The sequence below is a fragment of the Haliotis rufescens genome, unplaced genomic scaffold, assembly GCF_023055435.1.
Source record: "Haliotis rufescens isolate VD_foot unplaced genomic scaffold, xgHalRufe1.0.p SCAF_1, whole genome shotgun sequence".
NCBI lineage: Eukaryota > Metazoa > Mollusca > Gastropoda > Lepetellida > Haliotidae > Haliotis > Haliotis rufescens.
This window is the reverse complement of record NW_025963779.1, coordinates 57312779-57334795: the sequence shown is the minus strand read 5'-3', so window position 1 is coordinate 57334795 and position 22017 is coordinate 57312779. Positions and strand designations below refer to the sequence as shown.

At 39.1% G+C, this 22017-nt stretch overlaps 1 protein-coding gene across 3 annotated transcripts in view; it reads right to left on the bottom strand.

Annotated features, from left to right (window-relative positions):
- Nucleotides 1–14762: 14762 nt before the first annotated feature.
- Nucleotides 14763–22017, bottom strand: part of LOC124131505 (stimulated by retinoic acid gene 6 protein-like) — a 33912-nt gene continuing 26657 nt past the window's right edge. For all 3 annotated transcript variants that reach the window (XM_048398382.1, XM_048398384.1, XM_048398389.1), the window contains 3 exons: nucleotides 21816–21979; nucleotides 19421–19549; nucleotides 14763–18363 (listed from right to left, as the gene is read on the bottom strand). In XM_048398382.1, the coding sequence (XP_048254339.1) occupies nucleotides 18113–18363; nucleotides 19421–19549; nucleotides 21816–21979 (544 nt within the window). In that variant the 3' untranslated portion in view covers nucleotides 14763–18112. The remainder of the gene's footprint in view (nucleotides 18364–19420; nucleotides 19550–21815; nucleotides 21980–22017) is intronic.

The following is a 22017-nucleotide window of genomic DNA, read 5'->3' as shown; positions in this document are numbered from 1 at the left end:
TGGCCATAGGTGTATCTATGATTTGATATCATTCAATAATAGTCAAATGGCCAATTCCCTTCCACTGCTTTACCCACCTGAACGAGGAATAAAAGAGGCCGCTCCATCTGATTCATATTTAGATCTATGCTTAAATATTCAGAGTGACAAAACCACTCCACAAGACTGAGGGATGACTTCTACTTTCAAATATTCAAATTTCATTTTATGACGAGACGTGGTCAAGCAGCTCCAGCCTTTGGTGTCGACATTCCACAACTTTTGAGGTACAATCGAGCATGCTCTTTCGAACATTTTAAAGATATCAAGCGTCTCATTCGACTCTTGCGCAAAAGTTCCCATCAGGGTTACAGCATTGAGGGCCTCAGCAAAGCTTTCCAAAATGTTTTACGGTGGACATGTGGATGGCATTTCAAAATTTGACACATCAATGACCAAAATGATGTCTGATGCAATTCTCTATTTTTGACTTGTACCATATGTTCCCGAGTATTTTCAGGCGAACAATTGACTTGCCTTTGCATGTGTTTGTGATGGGTGCACACCTATTCTCGAACACTTGCTATCATCACTATTTGATTGTGATTAATAAACACATGCTCATGGAATTGTGCAATGAACTCTGCCTTTAGTAGAGATGTCTTATGATCATTGAAATGTTTTCTGTCGCTTGTATTTTTAATAATGTCATGTTTCTGGTTATTTATTGAAAAACATGGATTCAGGAAAACTGTAGTTGATGTACATTTCAAGGTAACAGGCTGGTGACTGATATTGTTATATATGTCAATAGTATATTTTGTAATAACTCTATACATGTATATATGTACATGATTACAGTAAGTGCATAACATTTACATATTCATGACTGTGGAAATTTCAAATATCATTGTTTGAAACATCGGCAAACATGTCCGTATACCTTGTAGTATATATGTGTTATTTAAATCATACAGCTATTCTATTACTTTGAAAATGAAAACCAATTTACTTTTATATTATCAACTACATTTGGCATGATTACCTATATATCTTGAATTAATATATGACATTTAAATACTCATTTGTAGAATATTTGACATCTAATGGTTGCCACCATTTTACCAACCAGAACGAAGGCAGAGCTGTCCTTGGACTAATGACACGAACATTGTTTGGTCAATGTGTAGTTCCATAAGGTTCTGGTGATTTTATGTGTACTTTGACCGGGAATCGTCATTGTGAATATGGAAATTACATTTTGTGTTGTTTTGTTAATTCAATGTTGGGAACGTCCCGATAGAGCTACAGTGGTGGTTTCAAAAGTCTGATGTGATACGCAAGACTAATTCTCTAGAGAGATCTCACACTAACGATCAGTTCGTTTACCCTGACAGTGAGGTGCTGCGGAAAACGTGATTTAATTTCCTGTTGTTAGACAGCATCTCCATACAAATCCCGTTGTTATCCACACACTGTCACATTTTGAGGGATTGTCCTCTAACTGTGGCGGCCCGTGTAGGCACTTGCTACATTAGTTGGTATATTTCCATCACACTAATTTGTTGTCCTCGCCCCGAATAGTAGTGGATACTCATGAACAGAACAAAGTGTGTTGTCAATACGAGGACTGCATAAGATTGTATCAATAGAGAGTTGGATATTTACAAATGTTGTTTGGAAGATCTTTATTGTTTTTACTGGTTGTGAAACGTGCCAATGGTGTTAAATTCCTACATATGTCAGTAGAACCTGCAATAGTGTTGATGTCCTTTATTAGTTAAGTTAAATAGCAATTAATATGTTAAATTTATTGTGTTTGGGTTTGCCTGCTTCGATTATTATATCAGCATTAAAGTCGTGAACGAAACTAGTTTAAGTTGGATACGACAATTCTTACGTGACAAATGTGATAACACAATTCTCTTTGGTACGCTTGAATTTTTTTATCAGTGACAACACGGAAAGTATGAATTTCAAAATGTAGATATTTTTTGTATCCATTTGTTTGATTCTTTTTCCTTTCCGGAGGGGATCCGTTGTTGCGATTTGATTAAAACTAATAATGATTTCCACAACTAAAGTCTCCTCGATCGCAACTTTTGACAAGTGATGCATGCATAAATGTCCCAGGGTTGCGTCCGTGGCACGGAGATTCTCGTAATGTTCGCTATTGAGGGGACGTATTTTTTGTCAGTCGTGTTATCTCAAATCCTGATGGCCGCCATGTCAAAGTTTTAGAATGATTGCTAGCTATTATTATTTAGGAGACGTGGAGAGTGTTATTGTTTTGTTACACATTTGCTAAATATTGTTTTGGTTGTATATGTGCTGTGTTTGTTGAAATAAAACATTGAATGTTTTTGTTTCCTATCATTTTCAACAAACTGAATTAGTTTGACATTGGCCATGCATTGTTTGATGTTAATTCTTTAAAAATACATGCAGTCATTGTGAAATTATGAGAGAGTGGGATGTTTAACGCTGCTTATAACGACATTTCAGTTATGGCATGGCGTGTCTGGTTAATGTGGGAGGGTAGCCCAAAGTTATGCAGGCCTAAGACATTTATCAGTTTGGGTAAACCACGACCATGGGCATGGTGCTAACAAACCAAGAATCAAAACCAGGGCGAACCGGGATTCGAACCCATGGGCATAGGTTTCTGGTACGCCTAAGGAACACAACTCTGCAACAGCGAATTACGGGGCCTTGGTCGACAGGGCCATCTGTACCCACTGGCATCTCTCCGGTGGCATTCATGTTACTGACCAAACTTTAAGGTGCACTATAGATCTTCATTGACATGGAGGCGAAGGGTAAAAGCGATCAGTTGTCAAGGTGAACAACCGCTTTCGAATACTAAATGCGACACAATGTGTGAGGTCAGTCGTGGCATCCCCTGTCGTATTTGTGCTGTAATGGTGCTAAAACCGGCGTAAACTTCAATCACTTTTCATTACATGCAACCATAAGATTAGTTGTCACCAAACGGAAAAAGTAACTGTGCATCATGTAAAGTTCAATAAATAAATTTCTTTCTGAAATTAAATAATACTTCTTTCAATTATACATGTCCATGAAGACCTCTCCTCGACAAAAACTTATGATCTCATTTAGCACGTGCATCTGAATTCACGGCCCACAATTTTGATGTTTGCGAGTTTGTTGGGAGCATGACACCCACAGACGTGTTTTTGTAATGTGAACAGCAAACAATGATTGTTAAGCTATTAGGTGCTCATACAAATTCTTTCGTTTAGCTGTACAAAACGCTTACGCAATGTCACGGCTTACTGAAAATCAATGCCTGAGCCCTAAGGGTTTGCTGCAAACAGCAATCGCGCACAACGAAGTTGCCAGACATTTTCATGTTCATCAAAACACAATATCATCTCTTTGGAGACGTTATCTACAGCAAGGCAACACTCATGACCGGACCGGTCGTATACGTCACGCAACAAGACAGTCATATTTGATTGGTGCATCTACGGAATCGATACCAAACTGCCACATGATCTCGGGATTCGAACCCACGATCATACATGTACGTTTCTGGTGTACCCAAGGGACGCTGTTCTGCACAGCGAATTTCGGCGCCTTAGATGACTGGGCATACTGCATGGATGGAACATTATATCTTTCTGTTATAGCAATGGCCGATTAAACATCTTTATACAATGGCAAGGTGACCACTGAGCTATTGAAGTATGTAATGTGTGAGCTGAATGATACCAAATTTGAGTTTGTCGACAGCTAATAACTTGTGGATAGAGTTAAAAGTCTTTCCTCATTCCAAGCTGTCGTTATGAATATGTCCGGCTTTGATCTTGTGGTCATGATTTAAATTCATCTGCAACCTGTGAAGTCACATTAAATTCTGATTAAATCACAACACTAGAATATAAAACAGAAACGATTGCGTCCTTTGAACTTATATCATCTTTATCACACTTCGAACTTAATCCGGAAACTGAAGCCTCGACCTCTAGTAATTGCCGCGCCACATTACCCCAGCCAATTAAATGCATCGTTGGAGTAATTTGGTAATTTTCAGCTATAGTTTTGACAAATTTTTTATAAAGACCTTGGGTAGTATTTTTGGAGGGATTTGTGTATGAAAATCGTTCCTTAGTCAGTATTTAGTTGAGTGTTCAATAATGGGCATACATGTATCAGTAATATATTATGAAAATAATTGATTGACGAAATCAATGTGTCTCAGCTACCTGTGTACACTATTGTCTTCACCGCATCCGGGGCGGTCGGGTAGCCTAGTGGTTAAAGCGTTCGCTCGTCACACCGAAAAGTCGGGGTCGATTCCAGACATGGGTACAATGTGTGAAGCCCATTCCTGCTGCCCCCCCCCCCCCCCCCCCGTGATATTGCTGGAATATTGCTATAAGTGGCGGAAAATCAAACACACTCACTCACTTCACCGCCTCCGTAGAATAGTGGAAAGAGCGTCTCTTCGTAGATACGTAAGGTCGGTGGTTCGATCCCCGGCAGCGTCTCACCAAAAGATCGGCATTAAGGAATAATATAACAATAATAATAACAAGAACTGGTCGGCTCTGAGTCAGTTCTCTGTGTCTCTGTAAGGGTTGGGCGATGGGGTAGCCTGGTGATTAAGGCGTTCGCTCATCTTGCCGAAGCCCCGGATTCACTCACTCACACTCACCACACACACAAATACGTGCATGCACGTCGCTATATAAGTACAATAATCTTGAACGAGAAGTTAAACCCCCTTTCTCCCCCCACCCCACCTCACTACGTCTTCAATGGACGATAGGGGTACCCTGGTGATTTAGGCGTTGGCTCTTCATGCCGAAGCCCCGGCTGTCCATCCCCAGATCGTTACTCACTCACTCACTCACTATGGTCTTGAACTGTCTGTGAGAATTATCGCATGATTGCCAAGATACCAATTGCTCGATACTGTTTAGGCACACCATTTAATATAATTGCCTTTGTTCATTATATTACATCCACGTAGCAAAAATATCTGTTATGTATGTATGGTATCAAATACAACAGAGACCTCCTCCATGGTCTCTAGGTAGAACGTCTCCTCGGAAAGCGGAAGGGCGGGGGTTCGATCCTCTGCCGCATCATACCAAAAGCCGTTAAAAGATGGTACTTGTTGTTACCCTGTCTGGTTACCCTGTCTGGCACTCGGCATAAAGGGGCTAAAACAAGGACTGGTCGGCTCGGAGTCTGCATATGTCATGGTGAATACTGTATCTAAATTTGCATTCTTGTTAAACTGTGACATGGTATCTCAGTAGGGTACCACTATATTATCGATATTATTCCGGACTAGTACAAGCAGCTATAAACACACGAGCGTGCACGTCGCTATATGAGTACACTAATCTTGAACGCGACGCTTCACTGTCAGAAACTAGGATGAAAGCTGCTGCTCAGCTAACCGCATAGTGTTCTATTGTTAAAATATAGTGAGCGATATTAAGCTCCAAGTGATCATCAGAAATCTAAGTATGAGCCTTGTTGGTGGCACAATTCTCACAATATGACTTCTAGGGTTCTTATTTTAAATTGCCTCTTCAATTTCGGGTTTTTGAAACCAAAATTGTTGATAGAGAGACAGACAATTTGTCATCTTTTTTAACATTTTTTTACAATTTGAAAAAGTAAAATCTATAAATCAAATGATAACAATAGGCATCATATGACCGCTGTATACATTGCAAAACAGACAATATGTAGTTTTTAGTCTCAACGAAGAGAGCTTAATCTGTGTAGATGAGAAGATAACATTGTTTATTCCCATGCGAGGAGAGCGAAGAAGAGCTTGAATGGATTTACAAAACACATGTTCATAAAACTCCAATTTTAAGAAAAGACTCAAAATTCCACACAACGTCAGTAAATCTTTAATGCTTGGTAGGGAGGTACCGTCATTAAACATGTAACAGACCTAAGAATCTGTGCATTATCGAAATGTTTGTAATAAAAGGTGTTGGAACCTTTTAACGAACCACATAATGCCAAACTTTTGATGTCATCCTAATGTTTGGAAATGGTCTTCATGAGTATGCATACAATGCACTGCAGATTTGTTTTTTTTTGAAGATTGCAATATTGTGAGAGCTACTCAATTCAGCTGATAAAAAAATAATCGTCGCTATTTTGGTAAGATGAAGCAGAGATGCCCTAGTGTAAGTGATTGAATGTTAAGAAACAGCCAGCTATATCATAGTGAATACAATTGACTGAAAACATGAGCAACGATTGCTTCAAGAAAAACAAATAGCCAAGTTACAGAGCCGGGACAGCCGATCCCATTCAGTAGCCTCTTTCCACCAGCAATCAGGTACTGGGGGTAGCCTCTTTCCACCAGCAATAGGGTACTGGGGGTAGCCTCTTTCCACCAGCAATCAGGTACTTGGGGTAGCCTCTTTCCACCAGCAATCGGGTACTGGTGGTAGCCTCTTTCCACCAACAATCGGGTCCTGGGTGTAGCCTCTTTCCACAAGCAATCGGGTACTGTGGGTTGCCTCTTTCCACCAGCAATCCGGTACTGGTGGTAGCCTCTTTCCACCAACAATCGGGTACTGGTGGTAGCCTCTTTCCACCAGCAATCGGGTACTGGGGGTAGCCTCTTTCCACCAGCAATCCGGTACTGGTGGTAGCCTCTTTCCACCAGCAATCCGGTACTGGTGGTAGCCTCTTTCCACCAACAATCGGGTACTGGGGGTAGCCTCTTTCCACCAGCAATCCGGTACTGGGGGTAGCCTCTTTCCACCAGCAATCCGGTACTGGTGGTAGCCTCTTTCCACCAACAATCGGGTACTGGGGGTAGCCTCTTTCCACCAACAATCCGGTACTGGGGGTAGCCTCTTTCCACCAACAATCGGGTACTGGGGGTAGCCTCTTTCCACCAACAATCCGGTACTGGGGGTAGCCTCTTTCCACCAGCAATCGGGTACTGGGGGTAGCCTCTTTGCACCAGCAATCGGGTACTGGTGGTAGCCTCTTTCCACCAGCAATCGGGTACTGGGGGTAGCCTCTTTCCACCAGCAATTCGGTACTGGGGGTAGCCTCTTTCCATCAGCAATCGGGTACTGAGGGTAGCCTCTTTCCACCAGCAATCCGGTACTGGGGGTAGCCTCTTTCCACCAGCAATCGGGTACTGGGGGATCTATTCTAATTTGATTCCCCGCGGGCTCGTAACATCTGCATATTTTCTCAAAGCGTTTGACATACCCATTTGAACCTGGTATTGAGCCACTTGATTCAATAACTTTGTGACATTCACGTCAAATGTAGCGGAACAGTTTTCTTGCTCTTCTTCGAAAGAACCTTTGTTGCATTGGAAATAGAGTTCAGCGAAGCGCAAAGAAGAGCTGGAAATAGAGCTTTGTGAAGTGAACAATTTCACAGTCGCAGATCAGAAAAAGGATCCCCAACAAAAATACTCGTCCGTGGATATCGATGCACAACACGTACTCATATTCAGTTCGTTATCGTGTATCTTGCTCGTGGAGCTTCAAGTGATCATTGACAGTGCATGATACAGTGAAACCTCGTCTATCCGGACGGTACCGTTCCTAGTGAAATCATCCTAAGTGTTAATCGTGACTAAACACAACCTTATTTTATTCCAAGCTAAGTTTTATTGCAAAGTTTATTGTCAGCATTAAATAAGAGTAGGAAAAAGGTGATCCCCGCAATAATTTGTTTATGATTTAGACAACAAAATATAGTAAAACTATTTAGGCCATAATCTCTAAACTATTCAGTTAAATGATAATATTATGTGTTCGGTAATAAACTTTAATTGACATGCAACATTGCTGGCTCAAGTGAAGGGGGCGTCGCACAAAGTCCTGTGGGATATCTGTCCATATCTGCTGGAGCATGTTTCGAAGTTCCTGGAGTGTCTGTGGAACACGTGGTTGACGTCGAAGGCGCCGATCCATCTCATCCCATTGGTGAGAGATCAGGGGAGCGAGCCGGCCAGGGGATGACATTTACGTTGTTTTGTTGAAGGGAACTCTGAACAAGTCGAGCAGTATGAGGCCGGGCGTTGTCAGGTTGAAAGGTAATGCCTGGGCCATGACCACGCAAAAACGGTAGAACAACGATGATCTGGTCGCGGTAGCGCTGTCCATTGAGATTTCCCTCTACCACTATCAAACGGTTCCTCTATCTTGCTGTAATCCCACCCCATACCATAACGCTGCCGCCCCCGAACCGATCTTCTTCCATGACACAATGATTGACGTAACGTTCACCTCGACGTCGGTACACTCGAATCCGTCCATCGCTGTGGCTGAGGTGAAAACGAGACTCGTCAGTGAATAGAACTTGTCCCCACTGCATGGCCGTCCAGCGCAGGCGCTATCTGCACCACTGTAGATGTGCTTGACGGTGGTTTCCTGTCAAAATGGGACGTCTGGCGGGTCTTCTGGCGACAATCACTGCACATCTGAGGCGACGACGTACGGTTTGTGAAGATATTCGTCGAAGGCCAGGGATGCTTCTTTCAGTCACTGTTGCTGGCTGGAATCAATTTCGTAGATGTGTTGTTCGAATCCAGTTGTCTTGTCGATTATTGGTTACGCGTGCGCTCCCACTCCGAGGATGGTCTCTGACTGCATTCGTCTGTTGCCAACGTTGCCATAAACACCAAATGGTGTTTCTGTGGACGTTAAATTGTCTTGCAACATCACGTTGACTAGATCCTGCTTCAAGCATACCAATATCTCGCAGACGCTCATTTTCGGACAGGTGTGGAATTTCGTAATCTTTAATAATTGCGTAATTTTGTTGTTTTTTCTGAGTGGTTGTTGTCAGCACGATGCTAAACAATGCATATGGAATCCCGTTAACACACATGCTTTTATACCCATTCTTGGGTAGTGAAATGCATGGGGGTTGTATAAAAGTCAACTTTTGCATGGAATGCATGCTCTTCTGTAGCAGTTGCGTTTTTGTGACTTGATTCCATACATGTACTACGCTATTTAAAACCAAACTTTACTTGTTTAAAAAATACACTTAAATATTGGTGTCACAGGAACTTTTGTTGTTGGGTATATATATTGTTCCGCCGAAACAGATTCCATTAAGCGTAAAAAGCAAAATAGCGATGAAAATTTTATGAATTGAATGGATCACTTAAAATCAGTGATGACACCAGGTGTACCCGTAGTAAGCATGTCCTGCCACACGCACAATTTGCATAAAAGAGTAAATGTTTCATTGAAGGCCTCAATAAAGCTTTCAAAAATTCTTATGGCACATATGGGGAGGACATTTCCAAAATTGACGCATCAGTGACAATAATTATGTCCTATGCAATTCCCTATTTCATTTGTACCATACGTTCCCGAGTATATTCACGTGAACAGTTGACTTGCCGTTGTAGCTTTAGTCATGACATCTACCAGACGTGCTTTGACTTATAATTAGTTGTTGTCTGCTTTATATTGCCAACTACCAGCTCTTGCTACTTGCATATGTTCACCACTCAACCAGTTCAATAATACCTTTAATCTGATCTGGAGCGCGTGAATACATTGACAACACACAAAACAGCCAATTTAGATTGTTCCTCTAAATGACACACCAATGAATAGTTTATGACCAAAACACCCCTAAAACTGCAACTATGTCAAATTGACTTTCCGTAGCATATCCCAAGTTCAAAGCCTTACATGCCCTTTACAGCAGCATCTGCCCATCCCATTAACTGTAATACCTCCGACTGACATAGAAATCTGATCCTTCGATATCGTTACTTTGAATCACGACAGTATTCCCAATTATAAACTCTTTGAAGGCTCGAGTTTACGGCTGCAGTTGACACAGAAGGACAGTGAATTGTAATGGAAGGAATTCTTTGTTCATTTTGAGGTTAATAAAGTGTGAAATTTACGATTTCTGACTTTTTGGATGATCTTACACTTTGTCTCACTGACTTCTTATGAAGAATTATGAAAACAATATTCTTGACCACTCATTAACCTGCCATAATATTATTGCAGGAGTAAATTTCAGTTGAATTGGATTTATTTTAACAACTGCCAGGTTAATTGTCATTACTAGCATTTAAGTATGATGAGAATATATAAAGTATTTGATTAACTGCATGGGTAGGTCGTATTATTATGCAGTTTTCCTCCTGAATGTACAGTATCACAAACGAATATTTGGTCGTTTGAATTCAGCATATTTTTAAAGTATGAGTCACAGCTGCCACATTTTGCTGCATATTTGTCCTAGTGTTATTCTTCAAATAGGTAAGTTAAATCTAAGATCCATTCTGAGGTATCTGAAATATGATCATTATCTAAGAGTTAGACTTTCATTTTTAACTCAGACCTCCGAAAAAACTCTGAGAAAAGATTGTTAGAGCATGTTGATGATTTCAACATTTAGTGCTGAAATTACTTGTATGAAAAGTGATGGAAGTAATGTGTACTTCCCAAGTGTTTTTGTCTGTCAAGGATGAATATACATGATCTAATAATTTGAAGTAATACCCATACATTGTATTCATTTATCTATTTAAAGGTACCTGCACATTCATTAACATGTATATTTAAATGTTTTGTGTGTTGTCAATGTATTCACGGGCTCCAGATCAGATTAAAGATATTTCAAAAACAGTACTCCAATTTGATGTTGTTTAAAAGGATTTTAATTCAGTAAAGTATCAAATAAAAACAACTGTTCTGTTGCTTTAACTTTCTAAATAATTACCTTTGAGAATAGCTGCATGCAAATTATGCATACACTTGCATGTACATGTAGCCTATGACGCTAAAAAGTCTGACCATGTATGCTCATTCACTGGAAAAGAACATTGCTGTGGATAATCGCAAGACACATCTTCACCCTTGATCTATTGTCTGCATCGTTCCTTCTCCAGACACACCGAATATAAATGCTGGAGCTATATTGAATGTTGGAATCACGGTTAAACTACGAAACATTTTAACCTTAATCCTCAGTTCATTAAAAGGTATCCTATGTAGTTAAATATTGTTCTATCTTATTCAAGTGATAACATTTTGTCAAACTTCGTTATAAACTCGTAAATAACTCATGAAACTCATATCAAGTTGAAATATAAAGTTCTGTTTTCTGAATGCATACGAACCATCTGTAACATCTGTAACCTTCTTTTAGTTGGTTAGGAAGGATACAGTTCTATGAATATATCCCTTGTTAATTATTACCTTTTTATAAAACGTTGTTCATAATTAATTATTAAGAATTTAATCATAAGTTTTTTCATTCACATCACAAGGAGCAGTTACTATTATATAATATTATTATGGTATTGACCCTGTATGCTAAAGCGAAGTAATTCAGTCTGAGCAGTTGCGTCACAATCAGCTGATTGTGGTTTTAAACAAAATTCTCATTGAGTTTGTTCTTTTGTTTGTCAGGAACATTCCCATACTTGTCAAGGACACAATGACCTTCTTTGAACTTTAAATCTGATATGTCGTTGTATAACTGATATTCCGTTCAAAGCGGCGTGAAACGTAAATCACATGACGCCTACACTTATGTTCAAAGTGGATTCTTATGATATTTATATTACGATATATCTACGCCTCCGATAAAGGTTGCAGTACATAACTAGTATGTTGTCTGCTTTTTGACGTAAATGTGAAAGAAATATCTAAATACATAAATCCCACGATACGTTTTAACGCACGAATAAATAATCTGTCGAATATAAGTCCTTTACAACTCGGTATCAGATAGTTTTAGCACTGGAATAGGGCATGTGGTAATACATGCTATGTCTTCATAAGGACAAATGACCTTGGGAAATTCGACACCTACGCAAGAATCTCTATAAAAAGAACATTTCTTTAATCATGCAAACATTGTATGAATAAATAATAACAATGCATTTTTGCACCTGTACGTCTCCATACATTCATTTACAAGATAAATTGGAACTTTGTCCCCCAATTTGAGTCCGGAAGTGAAGGAAGTCATCACAATATGTTATTGATGTTATATACAAGTATTAGTCCGGCTTTGACAGATTTCTCTCTTTCTCTTCTTAGAAACATAAGAAGACTGTGAATCAGTGTGTATTTAAAACACGGTGTCACAGTAAACACAGTAAACTAAGTATTAAACTTAGTTCCCTTTGCTTGTTGCTACAGCATGATCTCATAACAGTTACAAGGGGATGGGAACATGCGATCTTTGCTTTTACATACAAGAAAACGAACTGACCATAAAGAGACAGAGTATGTTTTCACTACTTCAAGACACAACATTATATTGGCCTGAAAATAGGAACCAAACAATTGTATACAGGACGCAACAACTCTGTACCGTGAAATCCAGGGAACAAGCTATTATAATTTATTTAGATATAAAAGTTTTATTTTCAGCACTTTCTGGAACTGGTCTGTAACACAATGTCTTTGCTTTGCATGATAACATAATGTCAGTGCTCTGCGTGATAACATAACGTTAATGTCGTGTGTGATAACATAATGTTAGTGCTCTGTTTGATAACATAAAGTTAGTGCTCTGCGTGATAACATAATGACTGCACTGCGTGAAAACATAATGTTAGTCCTCTGCGTGAAAACATTATTTCAGTGATCTGTGTGATAACACAATACCATTGCTCTGTGTGATAATATAATGTCAGTGATCTGTGTGATAACACAATGCCATTGCTCTATGTGATAACATAATGCCAGTGCTCTGTGTGATAACATAATGTCAGTGATCTGTGTCATAACACAATGTCATTGCTCTGAGGGATTACATAATGTTAGTGCTCTGCTTGAAAACATAATGTTAGTGCTCTGCGTGAAAACATAATGTTAGTGTTCTGCGTGAAAACATAATGTCAGTGTTCTGTGTGATAACTAAATGTTAGTGCTCTGCATGATAATATAATGTCAGTGCTCTGCGTAATAACATAACGTCAGTGATCTGTGTGATAACACAATGCCATTGCTCTGTGTGATAAAAGAATGTTTTTGCTCTGCGTTATACCACAATGTCAGTGCTCTGTGTGATAACATAATGTCAGTGATCTGTGTTAAAACATAATGTCGGTTCTCTGTGTGATCACAAAATGTTAGTGCTCTGCATGATAACATAATTTCAGTGCTCTACTTGATAACATAATGTCAATGATCTGTGTGAATACATAGTGTAAGTGCTCTGCGTGATAACATAATGTCAGTGATCTGCGTGATAACATAATTCCACTTCTCAGCGTGATAACAATGTTAGTGCTCTGCGTGATAACATAATGTCAGTGCTGTGCGTGATAACATAATGCCAGTGCTCTGCGTGATAACATAATGTCCTCATGCAAGTACGAGGACTGGTCAAAAGGTTTAAGCCTAACAAATGAAAGTGTTTTTAATTTTATTTTTCAACATAAACTCCCGGCTTTTCCATACACTTCTCACACCGATAGTAAAGCTTTTCAATTCCAGTCAGGAAGAAGTGTTCTGAAGCCACCCTGAACAACCCAGCAATTCTGCCACTGGTGATGTTATTTGCGAGTCTGGCTCTTTTGAGAAGGAATACATTAAAAAATGAGGACATATCAGCCCTGTCAGTTAAAGATTATATGAAATTCGTGGTGATCACTGAATGGAAAAGGCTTCTTAGAAAGTATTTGAAGAGGTTTTAAATCGACTTGATGGTGGCCCTGCACTTGGGGAATATATACGTTTCTTTCTCACACCAACATCACAGGAATCATTCTTTTTAACAGTGGTGGGTTTGATTCATGGGCACAATGTACGAAGTCCGTTCTATGTGTCCCTCGCTGTGACATGCTGGAATACAGCTGAGCAATAATCGCTCACCAACACTTTTGCACAGCGAATTACAGCGTTAGTCGAATGCAGGGTCACCAGTTCCCACTGAAACCCAGGAGCTCGAGTATGGTGCTGAGAAGACTGGAAACATAATCCATGAAAATCTGGGCAACCAATTGTTACATGGCTTACATATAGTCCACACAAGTGTTAAACCAAACATATGCACCCGTCTTCATTCGAATGAGCACGTTGGTACGTGCACAATAAATATATTTATGAAAGTTCATGTATCTACAGTCAAGACAAAAATATTCTGTACAAAAAAGACGATATTTGATCAAGTGGGGCATTTATATGTTGGTGGGAATACTGCTTGGAGAACAACCCATCAGGATGTGTGTTGCAGTAACTGTTGTATGTGCGTTTCGTGTACATGTGGTATTTAGTAATTGGCTAAAGGTAGCCATAAAACGTTGCTTAATCCCCCGACGATGCTTACATCATTATCCTATTTTTAGAGGCAATGTGTTTTCTACCCTTACTAATAGCAATAACGCTAGTGTCGTGTGTATAATGGGAATTCCACAGTAACATAAGTCACGTGTTAATCTATGTCTTCCAGCCTTTGTGTATTGCTCCACGGCTTCCTTTATGTAAGAAAAATGTACATAAATGTACATAAATGTTCTCGCCTACTTTTGTCTTGGGTGTATATATCTTCATACTTCGACAATCCACTTTCTGAGGTCCTTATTTCAAGAAGGTGACACATAAAAAGATTAAGCAATGCAAGTAAATTATGCATTAAGAAACATACTAAATTACATATAATTATAAGTACTGGTTTACCATCGACACCCTTACTGCATCTGTAAACATCGGTACACATATTGAACGGCATCTCTGAAAATCAACAAGCAACACATTTATAATTAATAAATTTATTAAAAAGCAAATAAGTTTACATCAATGCTGACAGATCTTACAGAGAGAAACCACCATAAAATGGAATATTGACACCATATTTTTCACAGCACGGGGTGTATAGAGATATGTAAAAGATTGATAAAACACAACATGCTGAATACATGTTTGATCACTTTCAAGCGTCAACATTAACATCTGTACAATATAACAAAGTCCAAAAGAACATAATAAAAGTAACGAGTTTTATAATAAATCAAACACACAAATAATTAATATATTCATTAAAAGCACAGAAGTGTACATCAATGCTGGAGTAGAAATGACAGAAAGAAAACCCCCCAAAATGGAATACTGACACCATATTTTTCACAGCAGAAGGGATGCACAGAGATATGTAAAAGAGCGATAAAACATAACATGCTGAATACATGTTTGCACACTTTAAAGCGTCAACATTAACATCTGTACAATATAACAAAGTCCAAAAGAACATCATAAATGTAACGAGTTTTATAATCAATCAAACACCCAAATAATTCATAAATTTATTAAAAACACAGAAGTGTACATCAATGCTGGAGTAGAAATGACAGATCTTACAGAGAGAAAACTCCATAAAATGGAATATTGACACTATATTTTTCACAGCAGACGAGGCGTATAGAGATATGTAAAAGAGCGATAAAACACAACATGCTGAATACATGTTTGTAGATTTTAAAGCGTCAACATTAACATATGTTCAATATAACAAAGTCCAAACGAACATAATAAAAGTAACGAGTTTAATAATCAATCAAACACACAAACATTGACCTTAAAACGTTGAAGTAAAAGTACTTGTGTTGTAAATCAATAATCTATTTAATCATGAACACCAGACACTTGTGCTAAAGGACAGATTATACGGAAAACATAGAGCTGAATACTGACACAATATAATACTGAGATTACAGCTGATGGTCTGTGATATTTTATACTCCCCTGGGAACTGATCAGGGTAATATAACAGTAATATAAATATGCGCTTTGAGCGAACCCTTGCCCCGGCCTTGCTCTTTATAAGTCACCTATTGTTACCACAATCATACTAATTATTATTTATGATATGTGCACACTACATCTTGATATTTCAAAATGCGACACATATAAAATGAAAACTCAAGAAATGTATCTGCGACGTAAGTAACATTAAATTTCCTTTGTTGTTTTGACAGCATTTTCTTGATTGTTTTCCACTTCATGCCTGAACTTATAACATTAAATCAATCTTAGTCAGGTTGAAGTGCATAAGTTAAATATATGCAGGAATTATGCCTCTACGGGGCGGGGTGTAAAGTGACATGTAAAACACGACATGCTGAGATACATGTTTTCACACTTTAAAGAATGAATATCCACATCTACACAATGTAACAAATTACAAAAGAGAACAAAAAAGTAATGAGTTAAATAATCGATCATTCCCTAAAAGAAGTGAGCTTTTATTATTTCATCCTTGATTTACAGTTGCTAAAATGTGGCTGTTATATAGATATGAAATCAGTCTATAATACACACTTTTTTATGAATATACATTACACATATATGAATGACCATATATTGGGTTGAATTTGTGAGAAGCTAAAGACTTGATGTCTGTATTTGAACAACAGATCTAGAAAATGAGAAGTGGCAGTGGCCAAACATGTGTTTGGACTTGTACACACGTGGGTATGAGTGTGGCTCCTACATTGCGTTAGGCAATTAACATTGACCTGTGGTTTCGATGATATCTGGGGCGGTGGGGTAGTCTAGTTGTCAAAGCGTTCGCTCATGACACCGAAGCTCTGAGCTCGCTTCCCCATATGTGTTCAATGTATTAAACCCATTTAGGTGTGCCCGCCGTGATAAAGCTCGAATATTGATAAAAGCGGGGTAAAACAATACTCACTCACTCACTTCATGATATTGACTAATTTGTCAAGTTACGACTACTTACCCTATTCTGAATTTACATGTGGTAACTTATATCTGATCTACGTGGTAACACAAGTCAGTTTTAGTCGTTATCCAGCGAAAGTTGACCTCGTCAGTATTGACTGATTTGACCTACATGTATGTTTAAATTTGAATTGTTCTACACATCAAATGCGATTTAATCCATCAATAATAACAACTGATAAAACACGGGAACATGTTTCTGACAGGTCTAGTCAGTTTTACGTGGACTCTGATTAGGTTGACAACAACCTACTTTTCGAACTCGGTCTGTGTTCCTAAATGCACAATCTGAATACCACATTTAGTCAAATGCATCAGTGCATTGGTTGGTTATCCATCTTAACATGTCTACTGCGTGTACAAGTGACAACTGTATTATTGGTAAGTACCTGATATACATGTACAAGTAAGTTATAATACAGCCATTGTCATCTACCGTGTGACCTTGCTATTATTGTCCAATATTACTGACTTTCGAACATGAATTGGAGCGTGAATTAATACAGTTATAAGAGTAGATGTTTGAACTGTTACTGTGAATGGCAAGTGAAAAAGTTTCCTTTCGAATATTGATCAAAATATGTTTCAAACTGTTCTAAACATAACATTTTATACCACACATACATGTAGTAATTCAGAGGCCGGAGCCGTAAAGCAAGTAATAGTAATTTTAAGACATGGTCTGAATGTCATGATCACAAAAACTGTCCAGTCACAAGTACTGTCCAATAAAAAACATTGCTCAGTCATAAGTATGGTCCCATCACATGCACTGTCCTAATTCCAGGCACTTCCCCATCACATGCACTGTCCCATCACAAGCACTGTCCTAATCACAAGCACTGTCCACCAAAGAGCACTGTAAACATGTCCCACCACAAACACGTGCACTGTCCCAATTACAGACCCTATCCCATCACCAGCACTGTCCTAATCACAAGCACTGTCCACTCACGAGCACTGTCCCACCAAAAGCACTGTTCAGTCAGACACTATTCCATAACATGCACTGTCCCATCACAAACAATGTCCCAATCACAGGCATTGTCCACTCACGAGCACTGTCCCATCAAAAGCACTGTTCAGTCAAACACTATCCCATCACATGCACTGTCCCAATTACAGACACTATCCCATCACAAGCACTGTCCTAATCACAAGCACTGCCCACTTACGAGCACTGTCCCACCAAAAGCACTGTTCAGTCAGACACTATCAAATCACCAGCACTGTCCCATAAGCACTGTCCCATCAAAAACACTGTCCCAATCACAAGCGATGTCCACTCACGAGCACTGTCCCACTAAAAGCACTGTTCAGTCAGACACTATCCCATCACATGCACTGTCCCAAAAGCACTGTCCCAATCACAGACACTGTCCAATAACGAGCACTGATCAGTCACAAGCATTGTTCAATCACAGATCCGAATGGTCTTGTGGGGATGCTTGATATACCAAAACATTCCTTCCACTCGAAGCAAATTCCACAGAGGAACTGATTCCGCCATCAATGGGCCAGTCAACAGCACATTCCAGTTCAGCCTCAGGAATTCTGGATAACTGACTTTTGTTGTTGCTTACACTTTTTCTTCTTTGAGCAAGTTCTGGGTTGTTGATAAGCGTGTAAGCCACAAGCCATCTTCTTATAGCTTTGGTATTTCTTCTCACTGAAATCAGATCAGAGGAACGTTTTCATACTATTAAGCATTCCTGGTTCAAAAAGATACTAGTAGAATACACAAAGGTCGAACAAACTGAATGCTATAGTAACACTTCAAGAACATAGTTATATTGTCATATTGCCTTTTGACTTTATACAACATGCAATGAAAGCCGAATAAATTGTCAAAGAATAAATATTATTGTATCCGGTTCTCTTTGTTTCACGATGTAAATAATTATGGATAACTTTCACCTTACTTGTAGTTTCCGTAAATATGCATTGTTTACCGATGTATTACAATATTTGAACAATAAATATTCATTATTAAGATGCGTGGACACTAGATATTGATCTAGAGCTAAGTTATGTTCGACGTCATATATATATATATATATATATATATATATATATATATATATATATATATATATATATATATATATATATATATATAGGCAAGTGTTGGCAATATGGTAATAAAAGGGACAAAAGCCTTTCCCTATTTCATAAGAAATCCATTGTACGATCTCGACTTTATCATGATCATGAGTTTATGAATGCCTATCAAAAAGTGTTGGTACCAGGTGTTCACATAAAGGTGACGATGGCACTCGTCACAAGCACATGCAAAGGCAAGTAAAGTTATCGCCTGAAAAAAACATGTCAGTAGAAACAGCATTATGGTTGCTCTACAAGATCTGATGATTGACAGGTAACGGTTTTACTACTAGTTTCGCTGCAGCGATTCTGACTCCTTACATGTAGCTGCAGCATTACTGACAGGCGCAGTGTTACCGTGTATTGGTATTGTCGCATGGTGGTTGACTCGAAACACTAAATATTCGGGTTCAACACTCCACATAAAATGTGTGAAATCCATTCTCAGTGTACCTCGCCGTGACATGGAAGGATTCCACTCCAATGTGGTGTATATATATAAAACCATACTTTCTGCTCCCATATACCAATAGTCCACATGACACAAATAATGTGACCCGTATTATAGTGTTTATTGATACCCACACACGAATAAAACGGCAACATGAGTAAATATAACGTACCCGGTGTCTGAAATATGTGCTGATGTCCATCCTTATCCAGAGCTGTAAGTAACAGGTCACAGAAGACTCTCAACATCGGGTGGTTGAGTGCGTTATCCACGTGCAGCATGGAGATGTACGACAGATAGCCTATATGTGAGAAGAAACCGTTATTAATGATGTGTACTGGCGTGCATGAGAGTGGTTACTACTAGAGAGAAGGTACCTCAGGTTTACGCTCCCACAATAGTTTTAAAAATTAAATAGGTAATAGAATTTATAATGTGAAATAACTATTTGTCTTCCCCTTTCACTGTACATGGTATCTTGAAGCAGTGGCCGACAAAAACTCGTCTATAAAAATCCCCATCGCGATTGAGGCACAAACTAAAGGTACAAACATTTCAGATCTCGATGCGATATCTTCGCTGTCAAGGTGCGATCACAATTCCCTTTGTTTGCGTTGCGACCTCTATCACAGCTCAATAGACCTGTCACGATCACAATTGGATGTGTTCCTGTTCCAGTCACGATCACGATTCGATGTGTTCCTGTTCCAGTCACGAGCACGATTCGATGTGTTCCTGTTCCAGTCACGAGCACGATTTGATGTGTTCCTGTTCCAGTCACGAGCACGATTCGATGTGTTCCTGTTCCAGTCACGATCACGATTCGATGTGTTCCTGTTCCAGTCACGAGCACGATTCGATGTGTTCCTGTTCCAGTCACGAGCACGATTTGATGTGTTCCTGTTCCAGTCACGAGCACGATTCGATGTGTTCCTGTTCCAGTCACGAGCACGATTCGATGTGTTCCTGTTCCAGTCACGTGCACGATTTGATATGTTCCTGTTCCGGCCACGGGCACGATTCGATATATCGCTTTATCCCAAGGTTTTAACATAATTGTACATGTATATGTACATGAATATGTTCACATATATGTAAACGAGATACGGCAGTGGTATTCGCGCGTCGCACAGAAGATCCGAGTTCGATTCTAAACGTGAATGTGTTGTATTGATAGGGCTAGGAGATTGTAAAAAGAAAATGGCATTACTTTATCTACGTGCACGTGTTTGGTACTGTACCAAATCTAAATATGACGCTGAACCTGATATATGGTCGCCCACACAAGTTCATATGGACAATATATACAGCTCTACTAAGAGAAAGTTCAATGAGGCGTCAACGGCAACGTAACCACGCCGAACCGTCGGGTTTATCATCTTTAATTATATGTAAAATGTGGCCATATCGTCAGTGACATGCAGAAGTTGCAAGATTGCAGTGAGATAGAAACATGACAAATGCTGCTCCTCGATAACCACCGTGGCCGATATTGAAAGACATATAGGATAATAATTGAAATAATGCTATGGTGGGTTTAATTTTCTGAGTTTTCATGAAAAATAATCAGATCAAGTGTCGGAATATTACGTCAGTGTCAAAACCCAAACAAGCAACATGTAATCAAGGCTTGTGGTGCCCTACATCTTTATTATATCACTGACAGAGCTTGAATGCAAGGACTTCATGTCCACGACTAATTGTGACGTTAAACTGGCATTGCCTTTTTATCCGTAAATCAGATGCGTTCATGTGTATAAATTATGTCGGAACTTATACTGGATACGATCAATACTTTTGGCTAGTGAGGTTACGTTTCCTTCGTCTAGATATATTCGTTTGTTATATTACAATTTTATGAGCGACGGCAATCATCAACTAGTAATGTCTTGGAAACAGAAATGGAAACAGAGTTTTACTTGATCACCCTATTCGCGAACACCTGGTGTCATGACTGATTTTCAGTGACCCATGCATATAATTTTCACGGCTTATTATCTTTTACGCCCATGGGAATATGTTTCGGCGGATAATAATGACATGTTGTTCTCTGGAGGTGATGTTATATATCTACAAATATTCCTTCTTAAAAGTGAGCGAGTTGAGTTTAACGCCATTTGTACAATTACTAAATAATAAATATTATCAGTACGTGTAATCTTTTTGTGGGAGGAAATCCCGAAGTGACCACGGGTATGCCAAACCGTATTTGAAAAATTATGTGAGAGATTTAGAATTCGATCCCTTGTTTGTACTCTGCATAGGGAATTAGACGATTGGGCCATTCGTACCTAAGAAGATGTATTGGGAGCATGGTGGAGGCCAACGGCGACACAAGTCAATGTGAAGCATTACCTTCATAGCCGAGCATGGATCTGCTGGGTATGGATTTAAAGCCAAATTCCTCCACATTACCATCCTGTGACCTGTGCTTCCTTCATCACAGGGCTTTCTCACGTCGTCCTATTACTGAAATACCGTTCAAATGCCATAACGATAGCATATATACAGATGCTATAAACGATAACCATTAATAATATATAGGTTAAACAACACCCTTGACATACCTTTGTCTCTGTGTTCCCAGCTCCTTGAATATATGCTGTGATCCAGTCGACCAACCATAAAGACACCAAGAATGAGCCCTTGTAGAATTCTCCAGAAACACGAAAATATTCCAATGGCCAGATTTCCGAACAAGGCGTAGTAATTAAAGCATTCATAAAAGCGCCTGAAATTATATTGAACTTTTATGAAAGTTATCTTCAA